Source organism: Chenopodium quinoa, unplaced genomic scaffold (genome assembly GCF_001683475.1).
Source record: "Chenopodium quinoa cultivar QQ74 unplaced genomic scaffold, ASM168347v1, whole genome shotgun sequence".
NCBI classification, from domain to species: Eukaryota; Viridiplantae; Streptophyta; class Magnoliopsida; order Caryophyllales; family Amaranthaceae; genus Chenopodium; species Chenopodium quinoa.
The window spans coordinates 7,051,639-7,066,728 of NW_018742763.1; the positions used below are offsets into that span (position 1 = coordinate 7,051,639).

The 15,090-nt window shown below is 41.1% G+C and overlaps 1 protein-coding gene across 1 annotated transcript; it reads left to right on the forward strand.

The window, feature by feature from the left end:
* The first annotated feature begins 13,154 nt into the window (after positions 1-13,154).
* On the forward strand, positions 13,155-14,525 carry LOC110724358 (protein NYNRIN-like). The gene is made up of 2 exons (XM_021903781.1): positions 13,155-13,234; positions 13,550-14,525. Exons 1-2 carry the CDS (start codon positions 13,155-13,157, stop codon positions 14,523-14,525), a joined length of 1,056 nt encoding a protein of 351 aa, XP_021759473.1.
* Positions 14,526-15,090: the final 565 nt, after the last annotated feature.

Genomic DNA, 15,090 nt, shown 5'->3' on the forward strand with positions numbered 1-15,090 from the left:
TCGAGAATCCTTTTCTCAATCATCTTTCCAAATAAGAAAATAGTTTTTTTTATAGGAAATAGTTTTACTTTCAAAGAATGCGAGACTCTATCTATCCTATATGCCCATCCTAAGTCTACCCATTTATTTTATTTCTCAATTTTAATCTTTCTTAGACCCGGAAATCTGATACCACTTTATAACACCCTTAAATCTCCCTGTACGTAGATACTATAATTATACGTACGAAATCCCGTAGAGATAGACTTGGGTGTATTACCGCCATGTGAAAACGTAAGGCTTTTAACCACTAATAATGACAGCGGAAAAATAACTGACTTTATTAATAATATAATAACCATATTATATAGTTTGAAAAATATTCCAAATAACACATGTCTGACTCATGAGTGAGTAAATTCCTAACTAGGTGATCCCAATCCTGACTCAAGTATGCGCACGATCAACTCCACTCCTGAAATCAAAACTGCTTACCAATACCGGTAAACAGGGGGAACCAAAACAAAAAAGAAAACGGATTAGCAAAAACGCTAAGTACATATAAGTGCAAGGCATGTAAATGCTTTTATTAGACAAACATGCTTTTGAAACAGTTATTCCAATTCAAAATTGCCAAAAGTCACTTTCCAAAAATTAGACTATCCAAATTTAAGTCTTCCAAAAGTAGTAACGTCCATTGATAGAAACTTTCCAATTTTAGACGAATTTCCAAAATCAATTTTCCTCACCTAAATGTGCACACCCCCCAAGTAAGTTAAACTGTACTCGAGGAAAGACCAGATCATACAAAGTTCACGGTCTTACTTAACCAGTCTCGGGTAGAGGGACAATTAAAATAATAAATACTCAGGCCCATAATGAGCTACAAGTTTATATTAATTTTTTTAATTCAATAGCTTGAAATTCGGTGATCCATAAACAACTTTTATTAAGTGAAACTACACTTTTAAAGATCAAACCTTTAAATCATAAAATTATATTTTAACCCAACATGAAAACATTTACTTAAATATTTCATACGCAACATTTATTCAAACAATCATTAAAATAACATTTATCAAAACATGCATTCAAACTTGTATCAAAGACCTAGCCACCTATACGTACCTTGATCACGAGAACAATTAAGGCACGACTACTACACTTGACCACGATGAAGGGAATCCTCCTACACAATAAAATAACCTTAATTAATATAAGGTTAACAAAATAAACTATAAATAATACCCTATTTGTACATGAACCACCTAAATATTAACCTTTATAAGAATCAAGTCTTGTTTATTAATATCAAGGCTTGGTGGTTGCACGAGTGAAGGAGGAAGGCAAGAAAACAAGAGAGGAAAAGAGGAAGAGGAGGGCCGAGAGTATAAAAGAGTAAAGGAGAGAAAAAGAATTCTGATTTTGGTGTGAGGAATTTGTGAAGAATTAAGGGTCTATTTATAGTGTTTAGAGGGTGGAAAAGATAAAGCTTAAGGTATGATATGGTTACTAGTAAATTTGATAAGTATTAGGGTTTTTTTGTCGTACTTGAATCAAATTAAGTCTAGATTAATAGTTTGGTGTAGAAGATAAGTAGAAAAATTGGATAAAAAAAATCATTTGGTTAAAGGATTAGAAGGAAGGAGATAGGAATAAGAGTAAGATAAGAAAGTTTAATATTTAAGTTAAACTAAGATAAAAATCACAAAATAATGAAAAAAATAATTTTTTTTTCCCAGATTTTCGGCCAGCTACTGATTTTTATAAAAAAAATCTGATTTTTTTTTATATATTAAAAACGAAAATCATATTTTAAATGGATAAAATAATTGAATTTGATATTTAAATCAAGTTATTATACAAATATATAAATATTTTAGATAATATCAAAACTAAAATTTGTTGTAAATCATTATGTATATTAGGTATTATCTTTAAAACTCTTGAAATTTCTAACAAAATATGGACTGACCTTTAAAAGATAATTAAACCAATATTATTAATTTAGAAATCCGAAAATAACTAATTATTCAAATGATTAAATGCTTATATTTGGCGCCAAAATTTAAAATTCATTTTGGCTCCAAATTAAATAATTCAAGAAATTATTAAAATATTTTCCCAAAATTCGGGGTATTACATACGACCTGTATCCCGAGGGATTCTAAAAAACCCCGAAACAGAAGTAATCACGAAATATTTAGAATTATGTATGCATTAATATTCAACCAATTTGGCCAAATTTCATTTGGAGCAAATTGAACTTTGTTGTATGCCTTTTGAATAGCAAGAAGTACTTTTCACCATAAGGATCGAGTAGAGGCCAATACGAGCGAAGTTAACTTCAGTGACTCAACTTCGTACCATCATCCCCGATCCTTCATCTCTAGTTCGTGACCATATGGAGTTAGTAATCTCGTGGATTATAAATGGGGTGTAACCTTCACGGATCAAATTGTTGTTGTCTTTTGCTTTTGTCCCTTTTGCGATTGCATTTAATGATTCATGAACGGTTTATAACCTCCTTAAGAGCTTGTTGACGGCTCCCTACTTTTGGTCCCTAGTTGTATAATGTTATTTCCAATTCTTATGATTGTCAAGCATATTCACAACATGCTTAAGTAGGCGCGCTTCTTTTGATGACTACTGCTAATAAAGACTTTTATCTGAAAATCATAATTAATATGACAATTATGGATAATCGATTAATATCCCATTTATTATGTTGTTTAATTAAGTGGTCATGATTTCAGCAATTACATGTGCATTAAATATTCAACTAACTTGGAGCAAATTGAATCTCTGTACGTATGTCTTTTCAATTGCAATTTACTCGTACACAAGTCGCTATAAGAACTGAGTAGAGGACAATATGGGCATAATTGTATTCTTGATTCAATTTCATACCATCATCACTGAACTCTCTTTTGACCACATGAAGTTAGCAATCTCATGAATTGTAGATGGGTTGTAATTTTCATAGATTAAAAATTGTGGTTACCTTTGTCCTTTTTGTTAAAATCCATGAACGGATTACAAGTTCTTTAAAACTTGTTAGTGGCCCCCTACTTTGTTCCTTGTCTCTTTCGTTTTAATATCAATTCCACATTTTTTTACGATTGCCAAGTACATTCACACATACTAAAATAGGCCAACGATTACGACGCCTACATGACTGCTTAATTTGATGAAATAAATATTTCATACTCCATATTGTCTTCGATTTTGTACAATAGTTTGCCTAAGATATTACTCCCTTCGTCACTTTTCTATGTCTAATTATTATATTTTGGGCGTCTCGTCTTTTACCTATGATTACATGTATATTTAATCCTAAATTAAAATACTAAAATTTACCCCTATATTTCCCGCTCTTAATATACCTTACCCTTACAATACCATCTTCCAATGCAACTGTTCTCATTTACCAAAAATTTACATATTCCTAAAGAAACTATTTTCATTTATCAAAATATTTACCTATTCTAAAAGCAGACATTTCAATTTATCAATATACAACTTCCAAAAATATGTATTCTAATGGAGTAGTGAAAGCACGAAAGTCGCTTCAATGGAGTAGAGAAAACTCGAAGGTCGTTGTAATGGAGGAGAGAGAAAATGCTTGAGGAGAGAGAAAGGAGAAAACGTGCGTTGATTTTCGGGAAATGAACTGAATGTGTGACTTAATCTGGGCCGCTCATCATGCGCGCGACCAAGTTAGATCTGACGGCCGTAGTTAGTTCTTAGTTCCTATTATTCACCTAGTTCTCACCGTAACTCGGTTTTATATATGTATATATATATATGATCATATAATATGTTGTTGGATTTGTCATAATGTCTACTTTTATAAATTAACTAGTCTTAAACCCGTGCAGTCTAATGTATTATAATATAATTTTTTTTTTGTATTTGAACGTATAGTGATTTATTAATCTGATCTAAAAACTCTCATAAATATTAAAAAAATTCAACAACACCTGTTTAGGGTAAAAAAATACCCAGTCCACGTGAACCAATCGTGTGCTGACACGTGTTAGCCTCAGAGGGGTCCTAAGAGAACCAATCCTCTGGTGACACGTGGCACTCCAACCCATGAAAGGGGAACTGATCCCCTTATACTATAAATAGAGGAAAATCCTCATTTATTGCACATTCATAAATATACACACAAAACCCGAGCAATATTATGCAGAATTCTCCCGGAATCCGAGAAAAAAAACCTTTCCATTCCGCACTTTTACATCCGGATACGTTCTAACTTGATCGTCGGATGCGAAACTCCACCCAACCGGAGTTTTCTGTGGTTTTGCAGGTACAGACGGTCGATGCACATACTTGGAATTGTAACTCTCTTGAGGGACTCCAAAAACCCCGAAACATTTGGCGCCGTCTGTGGGGAGAGTACTTTTGAGATGGCATCAGAGTCTGTACTGCCTGCTGAAGGCAAACAGCCTACGACAGAAGCCGAGGTCCACACGGACCAAGATAGTAGTGACGACCTTGAAGTCGACACCTATGTGGCCCCAGACGGGTCATTCAGAACAAGACACCCGTTTCAAGGAAACAAGGGAACGGGACGAAGACAAAGCTGGTCCTAGCAACCCAACCGTCAAGCCGGCTGGGACACCCCAGGCGGTAGAGGGTGCTGCCCAAGTTACAAGAGACGAACTCATGAAATTCATGACGAGTTTCAAAGGGGAAATCAAGGACCTTATAAACAAGTCTAATGGCACCAACAAGGGTCAGTCGGCCAAGAAGCCTTCTCCCTCTAGGAAGAAGAAAGTGAAGGATCGAGTGCCTACTCCTCACCCTAAGCTAAAAGGGATGGATGGGCCCATGCTCGATCTATCAAAATTTCGTTTCCCTGTAGAAGGGAAAAGGAAGGTAATTCGACAGATCCAGCCGGATGGATCAAAAAAGACTTACTCGGATACCCGGATGTTAATTGAGCAAAAGAGAAGTCAACAATTGTCTGAGTCGGCTTCAACGTCGACTTACCCAGACAGTTTTCGGAACACTTCAATGAGGTATTCGGAAACAAACTGAGAGAGTCAGTCACGCGGCATGTCCGCACGTACTGGCCCTCAGATTATCCAGTCGGCTCCGTATGTGCCCTACCAGCCATACATGTCGTATGGATCACCCTACATGCAGCCGGCCCTTTTCGGGGGTCAGGTGGCACAAAATGTCCAGCCCATGGACTCGTAGCTCCGACTACTAAACCTTGGGGAACAGCTGTCGGCGTTCTCCAGGGAGATTACCGAGGCGGCTCAGCCGACCAAGGTTAAGAATGTGTTGGTTGGTACCTATGACGGTACCACCAATCCAGAAGACCACCTAATGGCTTATACTAACCTCATGTACTTACAAGGGTTGGATGACGCTGCCTGGTGTCGATACTTCCCGACGACGTTGAAGGGCATAGCCCAACGATGGTTTGGCAATCTGCCAGCCGGTTGCATCAACAACTTCAAGACGCTTGCATACTTGTTCGCGTCCAACTTCTCTATGAACATCTTAGCCCAGACAAGTCTTGATTTGGGGGCTATTCAGCAGGGAGACAGAGAAGAGCTAAGGTCTTATGTCAGGCGGTTCAATCTGATGAGAATTCAAATCCAAGGACTGACGAAGTAGCCTACACAGACTTCTTCAAGGGTCTGAAAGACGGGTCGACTTTCAAATTCGACGTAGTCAGAAAGAGGGTGGCTACCCTCCAAGAAGCTCTGATGGAAGTCAAAGCCTATATACAGGCGATGGAGCTTTCTGCCATCAAGCAGCCGTCGGACCCTTAAAAGTCCGACAAAAAAGAGAGCCGGTTAGCTCAGTCGGCCAAAAAAGAAGAGAGCAAAAATAGAAAAGAAGTCTGGGTGGCGGACAATTCTAGTCTCCCGTCCCTAAAGAAATAGAAAGAGTTGAAGTCGTACGTCCCCAAGTACGAGTTCAACAAGAACTGCTCCTCCATCCTCATGGAGATTAAAGACTAGTTGACCATTGAGAAATTGGCTGCAATGAAAAGTCCCATTAAAAGCCGGGACAAGAGCAAGTACTGTCATTCCCATGAGGATATAGGCCATGACACCAATGGTTGCCATAGCCTAAGGCAGTTACTGGACCGTCTAGCTGGTGAGGGGGCTTTGAAGTCCTATATTCTGAAGTCCAAGGGTAACCCAAGAACAAACAATGGACAGCCGTCCAAGAAGCCTGACAACCTTGCTATAAACTCTAAAACTGATGAAGAACAAATCTTTACTATAGCAGGCGGTTTCGAGGGAGGGGGTCCTACCATCCGGGGCACCAAGGACAACGTCAAAAAGTTGGAGGTTAACTCAGTGGATGAGGGTCAGGCGTCAAAAGACACCTTCCCTGAGGTCATCATCTCTAAAAAGGACCGGAGCAAGGTCAGGCGGCCTCATGATGACCTCATAGTCATCGAGTGCAAGGTTGTCAACCAACGAGTGGGCCGGATCCTCATTGATACCGGGAGCTCGTCTGACCTTATTAGCTATCGGTGCTTAGCGAAGCTCAAGTACAAGCCTAGCAGCATGCATAAAGTCTCTCACCCATCATCCCATCCCTCATGCTGATCAAATTTGAGAGGGATGATGGGTCAATGGGTTCCCTAAATGGGGATCAGAAGACGGCAAGAGAGTGCTACTTCTCAGACGTCAAGCCTTCTGTGGGCGTAGCCGGCCAAGGCGAGGAACCCATCGACCTTGATGACTTCAAGGAAGCCGCGCTAGCTCCCAAAGCAGCCGGCAAAAAGAGAAAGGCGGACCACTTGGTGGCCGTCAAAAAAGAGAAGCAATAGCAATCACCGATCAGGGAGCGGTCAGATGATCTCCGTCCCCAGCCGGCTGGTGAAAATATTGACATTGTTCTTGACGATAGCCGTCCGGAACGAACCGTCAAGGTGGGGACGGTTGCTTTTGCCAAGTTGGGTGTAGAGCTGAAAGAATTCAAAGACGTTTTTGCCTTTGAAGTGGAAGAGATGCCAGGTGTCAGCCTGGATCTTGTTGTACACAAACTCGCCGTGGATCCAAAAAAGAAGTCGTTTAGGCAAAAGAAAAGAAATCACGGCGAGGAAAGATCTCAGGCGGTTGCTGCTGAGGTCAAGAAGCTGATGGATGCCGGGTTCATTCGGCAATGCTACTACCCGGATTGGGTAGTAAACGTTGTCCTCGTTAAGAAGCTGAATGGTACTTGCGGAATGGTACCAGGTAGTCTATACTCCCCTCGCCTTTTGTTAAATTACGCTTTGCCTTCCCGTTCCATGATTGTAGGTGTATGTCGTTAATTCAGAGATGGAAGGAACAAGGGCAAAACGGGAGAATTCCAAACCAGACAAATGGCGCGGGCGCACCACCTGAGGAGCGGGCGCACCACCTAGATGCGCGGGCGCGCCTCCCTTGCGCGCGGGCGCGCTGATGAGCTAGACCAACCATTAAATACCCACTTTAGAGCGGGCGCACATTTCGAGGAGCGGTCGCGCCATCATCTAACACGCAGGCGCGCCTTTGTTGGGCGCGGGCGTGCCTATCTGCTGCGGATTCAAATCCCAAATTCAGTCCAAACAAGAAGGGAGAGAAAAAACGGCTAACATTTAACAACATTCTATCATTAGGATACTTTTGGATAGAAACCTTGTAGGAGAGCTTTTGAGGAATTTTTCTAGGTTATTGTTTTAGCCATTTTTGTATTGAAGAATCTTGATAGTTTTTAGTGTAATTTCATTGCCCATAAACACTAGTTTTGCTCTTAGTTTTTGAAGAAGTATTTTGCAACATTGGTGTATGGTCAAGCTTGAAGCTTGGGTGATGTATGGTTCTTTACTTGGATTTCAATGAAGGTTTTGGTATATTTCTCTATATTCTCTTGTTTTTATGATTAAAGATTCTACCTTTGTTAGTTTAGTTGATAAAGACCTTGTCTTTCTTAATATTCATTGGTTACAATGTTGCTTAGCATGATTGTAGTTGTAGTTATGGATAGTGAGTAGTTTCTTGTTGCTAGGGGTTTGGTGAAGGTGCTTTGAGTTTTATGTATGTTAGGCTAGGTTAATTTGGAATATTTGTGATTAAATCTTCCTTGTGCTTATACTTATTGGCCATTCCATGTTTATGGCCATATGCATGTTGTGGTTGAGTGACTTGAACTAAATCATGACAATAGTGTGATTTAGGAATAGTCATTAGGTGATTGATTATTGCATGACCTTAGTTTGTATGCCTTACAACGATAGTGTAAGTGTATGCTAGCTAGGAAAGCTCTTAATCCCGATAGGTGATTAGAGGGTATTCTTGATATTGCCTTGTACGAGTCGCTTGGTTTGCATGTAAACCTATTTCCCGATGCCTAGCATTGTTAAGTTCATAGCATGTTTGATCCTTCCCCCTAGTGCTTGTTTTAATTGTTATTTCATCCCTTTAGTCATTACTTTACCCACCATATTTCTTGACCGAACTAAATTGACATTAGGAGAAAAATAGCGGTGCTTAATCGTTTCCCTGTGTTCAACCCTTAACTTGCCTCTATACTCGTTTAGTTGAATATTTAGGACTACAAATATAATTTGATAGAGGTATCTTAGTAACGACCTAAAATAACGCCTGTCAAATTGGCGCCGTTGTTGGGGAAACGGTTTCCATTGTGTGTTTATTTTCTTATTGAGACTAGTTCTTTTTCCTTTCTTTTGTTTTTCCGTATCTTGTCAGTGCTCACTTTCTGCTTAGCTTTGTATATGCACAGGAGGCATAATTGCTCTAAGCCTTTGATGTCCATAGACCTCGAGCTAGAGCAAACTCTGATGAGATGAGAAAGGGAGAGAGGTGAAGACCCACTTCAAGAGGAAGTGAGAAGTTCCCCTACCCCATCTTCACCCACTTCAAGTGAGGAGGGTGAACCATCCACAGGCTCAATTCCCAACCCATTTGCCAATAACCATAATCAACAAAGCATGGGTGATCAAGGAAACATGGGTGATCAAAGGTCACTAAAGCAACTTGGAGCACCCGAACCATATGCCTCTCAAAGTGGGATCTTAGCCCCCACCACTCAAGCAAACAATTTCGAGATAAAGCCTAATTTCATTTCAATGATAGAGAAGAGGTAATTTACCGGTGGGAAATTTAAGAATCCCTATGAGCATCTCAAAGAGTTTCTCAAGTATTGTGACACTATCAAGATCAATGGAGTCTCCCAAGAGTACATAAGATTGAAGATGTTCCCATTCTCACTCATGGGAGCGGCGGAACATTGGTTGAACAAGGATGTTCCTCCCGGTTCCCTCACAACTTGGAATGAGGTAACTACGGCGTTCCAAGGTTTTACAATACAAGAAAACCGTCGAGACTCGCTCAAAGATACAAAGTTTCCGCCAAAGAGGTGGAGAGTCTCTTTGTGAGGCATGGGAGAGATTCAAGGAGTTACAAAGGCAATGCCCACACCATGGGATTCCTAATTGGCAAGTTCTCCAAAAATTCTATGGAGGACTCTCCCCTCAAAGCAAGACTAGCCTTGATGCTGGAGCCGGAGGCCCAATCATGAACAAAAGGGAAGATGAAGTGGAGAGTATCATAGAAGATGTTGTGCGCAATTATGAGGATTGGTACGAAGTTGAGAGGGAAGCCACTTCTAGCAAAGGTACGGTGCAATCCATAGAGCAAACAAATGCAATCACCAACCTTTCGAACCAAATAGCCAAAATGGCTAAGCAAATGGAGGAGTTTATGAAGACGAATTCTCAAAGTTCCTCCCCTTCTACCAAGGGAGGCCATGGTATGAGCCCCTCTACTTCTTCTCCTTCTAATTACAATGCTATGCCTTCCGGTTGTATGTTTTGTGATATATGTGGAAACTATAATCATAATTCTCAACAATGTATGTCCATAAGTGAAGGTCCCTCTCCCCATGAAAATGATGATAATGTTGAAGATGTCAATACCATGAATTTTGTGCCCCGTGAGGGAAATGTTGGAATGCGGCCAAATTGGAATCAAAACCAAAACCGTGGTTGGAATCAAAACCAAGGTTGGAATCAAAATCAATGGAATCAAAGTGGTGGTGGTTATGATAACCAAGGCCAAAGTAGGGGAAACTCTTCCAATTACAATGGAAGAAGTTACTCAAACCAAAGGCCCAATTGGAATCAAAACCAACAACACTATTCTAACAACCAACAAAGTTTTAATTCCAATCAGGATTCCGGAAATGGAAGGCCTCAAAATAGACCTCCCGGTTTTGAGCAAGTGAGACCGCAAGCCCAACATTCCAACTTACCTCCTCCTCAAATGGAAGCCGCTCCGGATTCTATGATGGGCGTGCTTCAAGCATTCATCAAGAATCAATAGAGCTTTAACAAAAGCCAAGAGGAGGAAAAGAAGCAAATCAAGGCGCATATGAAAATGCTAGAGACCCAAATCTCTCAAATAGCCCAACCTAGTTCTTCATCCTCCCCTTCTTCCTCTTCCTCTTTTCCTAGTCAAGGTGTCAACCCCAAACCTATGTATGTTATCACTACTAGGAGCGGAAAAGTCCTTGAGAGTAAGTCAAATAATGAGAAGAGTTCAAATGTGAGGATATAATTAGAAGATGAGGATGAGCCACCTAAAGAGAGTTAGGTCCTAGAAGGAAAATGAGGGGGTGAGAAGCAAAAAGAGAAGGAGCCAACAAAAGAGAGTGACAAAGATCAAACACTTTTGCCCCTAAATCGACAACCTAGGAATGAGAAATTGCCATTTCCCCAAAGGTTTTCTAGGTCTAGGCTTGATGCCCAATTTGGAAAGTTCTTAGAAGTAGTCAAAGGTTTGCATGTTTCGATACCTTTTGTGGATGCCATGAAGGAGATGCCCCACTAATCTAAGTTCTTAAAAGACCTATTGAATGGGAAGAGAGAAGTTGAAACCGTAAACTTGACCGCAAATTGTAGTGCCATTCTCTCTAGCAAGCTTCCAACAAAATTGCAAGATCCTGGTAGTTTTTCCATTCCTTGTTCCATTAATGAGATTCACTTAGGAAAGATGTTGTGCGATCTAGGCGCTAGTGTAAGTCTTATGCCCTTCTTGGTCTACCAAAAGATCAATGTGGGAAGCCTTTCGCCTACTAACATCACCCTCCAACTAGCGGATAGGTCCACTAAATTTCCCATAGGGAAAGTTGAGGACATTCCCCTTAAAGTTGGTAAGTTCACATTTTCGGTGGACTTTTATGTTCTAGAGATGGATGAGGATGAGAGGATTCCTATAATTTTGGGTAGACCATTTCTAGCAACCTCTAAAGCAATAATTAATGTTAAAGAAGGTAAAATGACTTTGAAGGTTAATAATGACTCTATTGAATTTGATTTGAACAATGTCATGAAACAACCTTTCGCAAGTAATGAATGCTTTAGGGTAGATACTTTTGAAAATTTGATGAATGAATTTCAATACCCTTATGTGCATGCCTCTAACGATCCACTTGAGAATGTTTTGTTGAATGAGAATGAGATAGGTGATCAAAAGGAGGAGATGCAAGTATATGAGGAGATGCTTGATGACAAAGTGGAAGCAACCACCGACCGAGAGATACTCCCAACTTATGAAGTCTTCCAAGCAGAAGAGGAAGAGGTCTCCAATGGTAAGGGAGCACTGAAGGTAGACTTGAAACCTCTACCTTCGGGTTTGATGTATGCTTTCCTAGATGCAAATGAATCCTTCCCGGTCATTGTCGATGCAAGCTTCACGGATGAGCAAACCTCCCTATTGCTTAATGTTTTGAAAAAGCATAGAAAGGTTTTGTGTTATACCCTTGAGGACCTCAAGGGTATAAGCCCCTCTCTATGCATGCATAAAATTGATTTGGAGGAGGGTGCTAAGCCGTGTAGGCAAAGGCAAAGGAAACTTAATCCTTCCATGCAAGAGGTTGTAAGGAAGGAAGTTTCTAAGTTGCTTGAAACGGGGATCATCTATCCAATCGCTCATAGTGATTGGGTGTCCCCGGTTCAAGTAGTGCCCAAAAAGGGATGGATGACGGTAATGGTCAATGACAAGCAACAATTGGTCCCAACCCGCCTTGTGACGGGTTGGCGTATGTGTATTGACTATCGCCAATTGAATGCTAATACTTCCAAAGACCATTTTCCATTACCGTTTATCGATCAAATGCTTGAGCGGCTTACAAAGCATGCATTCTATTGCTTTCTTGATGGTTATTCGAGATTCTTCCAAATCGTAATAGACCCAAAGGATCAAGAAAAGACCATTTTCACTTGCCCCTACGGTACCTTTGCCTACCGTAGGATGCCATTTGGTCTTTGTAACGCTCCGGCTACCTTCCAAAGATGCATGATGTCAATTTTTAGTGACATGATTGAGGAAGAGATGGAGGTTTTTATGGATGATTTTTCTGTGGGCGGAGGTACATATGAGATGTGCCTCTTGAATTTATCTCGTTGTCTAGAAAGATGTGAGAGTGCCAACTTGGTGCTCAATTGGGAGAAATGTCACTTCATGGTGGAGAATGGTATTGTGCTTGGCCATAAGGTCTCCCAATCGGGCATCGAAGTTGATGGTGCAAAAGTGGATGTGATTGAGAAGCTTCCCCCTCCCACAAATGTGAGAGAAGTGAGGTATTTCCTTGGTCATGCCGGCTTTTATCGCCGCTTCATTAAGGACTTTTCTTTGATTGCTAAGCCCCTCACATCTCTTCTACAACAAGATAAAGATTTTGTATTTGATGAATCTTGCTTGAGTGCTTTTCTTAGGTTGAAAGAAGCCTTGTGTTCCGCTCCAATTGTCCAAGGACCTAATTGGTCGCTACCGTTCGAATTAATGTGTGATGCAAGTGATGAGGCCATTGGGTCGGTTATAGGGCAACGAAAAGACGGTAGGCTACATGTGATTTCCTATTTGTCCAAAACTCTCAACGATGCGCAAAGGAACTACACCACAACCGAGAAGGAGTTCCTAGCGGTTATTCATGCTTTTGAGAAGTTTAGGCCCTATCTCACTAGGTCTAGGACAATAGTGTACACCGATCATTCGGCTCTTAAGTACTTGATGTGCAAGAAGGAGGCAAAGCCAAGGTTGTTGAGATGGGTTTTGCTCCTTCAAGACTTCGATTTGGAATGAAGAGATAAGTAGGGAGCCGAGAATGTGGTAGCCGATCATCTTTCAAGATTGGGAAGCACAAGAATGATTGAAGACGACCTTCCGATTGAAGATGCTTTAAGGGATGATGTGCTATATGCTCTTGATGCCAAGGAAACCCCTTGGTTTGCCGACATCGTCAATTACCTTGCATGTAGTGATATTCCACCAACTTTCACTCCTTAACAACAACGAAGGCTTAAGTATGAAGCCAAGAAATACATATGGGATGATCCAACGTTGTTGAAAAGAGGGGTGGATGGGCTTTTGAGGAGGTGTGTTCCCGATGAAGAATTCCAAAGTGTGCTCTCAATGTGCCACTCATCCCCTTGTGGTGGACACATGAGTGCCCAAAAGACCGCCTCTAAGGTCTTGCAATCGATGCTCTTTTGGCCGACTTTGTTTAAGGACACTTGGTCCTTTGTGAAGACATGTGATAGGTGCCAAAGGACAGGAAACATCTCAAGGTGTGACGAGATGCCTCAAAATCCGATCCTTGAGCTCAAAATCTTTGATGTTTGGGCAATTGACTTCATGGGCCCTTTCATCTCATCTCAAGGGAACCGACACATTCTTGTTGCCGTTGACTATGTTTCCAAATGGGCGGAAGCCGTGGCATCTCCTACCAATGACTCAAAGGTGGTTGTTAATTTGTTCAAGAAAGTCATCTTTCCAAGATTCGGTGTTCCTAAGGCAATGATAAGTGATGGAGGTTCACACTTCAAGCACCATACATTCAACAAGCTTCTTTCAAAGTATGGTGTATCGCGCAAGCGAGGCCTTGCTTACCACCCCCAAACAAGTGGTCAAGTAGAGGTCACAAATAGGGAGTTGAAAGTCATCTTGGAGAAGGTCGTTGCTAGAACAAGGAAGGATTGGTCTAGTAATCTCATTGACTCATTATGGGCTTATAGGACCGCCTTTAAGACTCCAATTGGGACAACTCCCTATAGGCTTGTGTATGGGAAGAATTGTCATCTCCCGGTTGAAATGGAGCATAAGGCAAATTGGGCCATTAAGAAAATCAATTTTGATCTCCATGCCGCGGGTGAACAAAGGTTGCTAGATCTTCATGAGCTAGAAGAGCTCCGCATGAATTCCTATGATAGCGCAAGTTTGTATAAGACTAGAACCAAAGCATGGCATGACGCGCAACTCTCCAAGAAAGAGTTTGTGGAAGGACAAAAGGTCCTACTCTACAATTCAAGGCTCAAGCTCTTTCCCGGAAAGCTACAATCTAGATGGAGCGGCCCATTCCAAGTGTCCAAGGTCTTCCTGTACGGTGCAATCGAGATCTTCAATGACAAGTACCCTCCATTCAAAGTGAATGGACACTGTCTCAAGCCATATTTTGAGGGTCAACCAATCGCAAAACCAGAAAATTTGTCACTTATTGATGTGTTCAAGTCCCCTTGATTTCATTTCAAGGAAGTCGAGCTAACGACGTGAAACAAAGCGCTTACGGGAGGCAACCCGGTCTCTAGCTTAGTTTGATTTTATTTTCTTTTGAAACACTTAAATTGATCCATCTAACACTTTTCTTGCTCTATTGTGATGTAGGTGTGATTGTGTGTCTTTTTGAGAAAAGAGAGTTAAGAGTTGTAGCAAAATGAATTTTTTTGAGAATTTAAGGTCAAATGCAAACCAAAGGCAGAGAGCCAGCACGATTTGGTCGCGACTGAAGAGCGATCCGCGAGAACAAAGTGGCGCGGGCGTGCAAATTTGGAGCGGGCACGCCTAAATCAAGGTCTGAAAAGCTCCACAATCCAGAGAGTTGGATCGATTTTGTCACGATTTAGGAGCGGTCCGCGAAATCAAGATAGCGCGGGCGTGCCAATGTTTTGGTCCGAAAATTTACACAATCTAGGGAGTCTGCGCAATTTTGACGCGCTTTCAGCACAATCCGCGAAAACTGAACGGCGCGGGCGCGCTTGAATTGGAGCGGGCGCGCTAATCTGGGTTCCCAAAAATTTACGGTTTC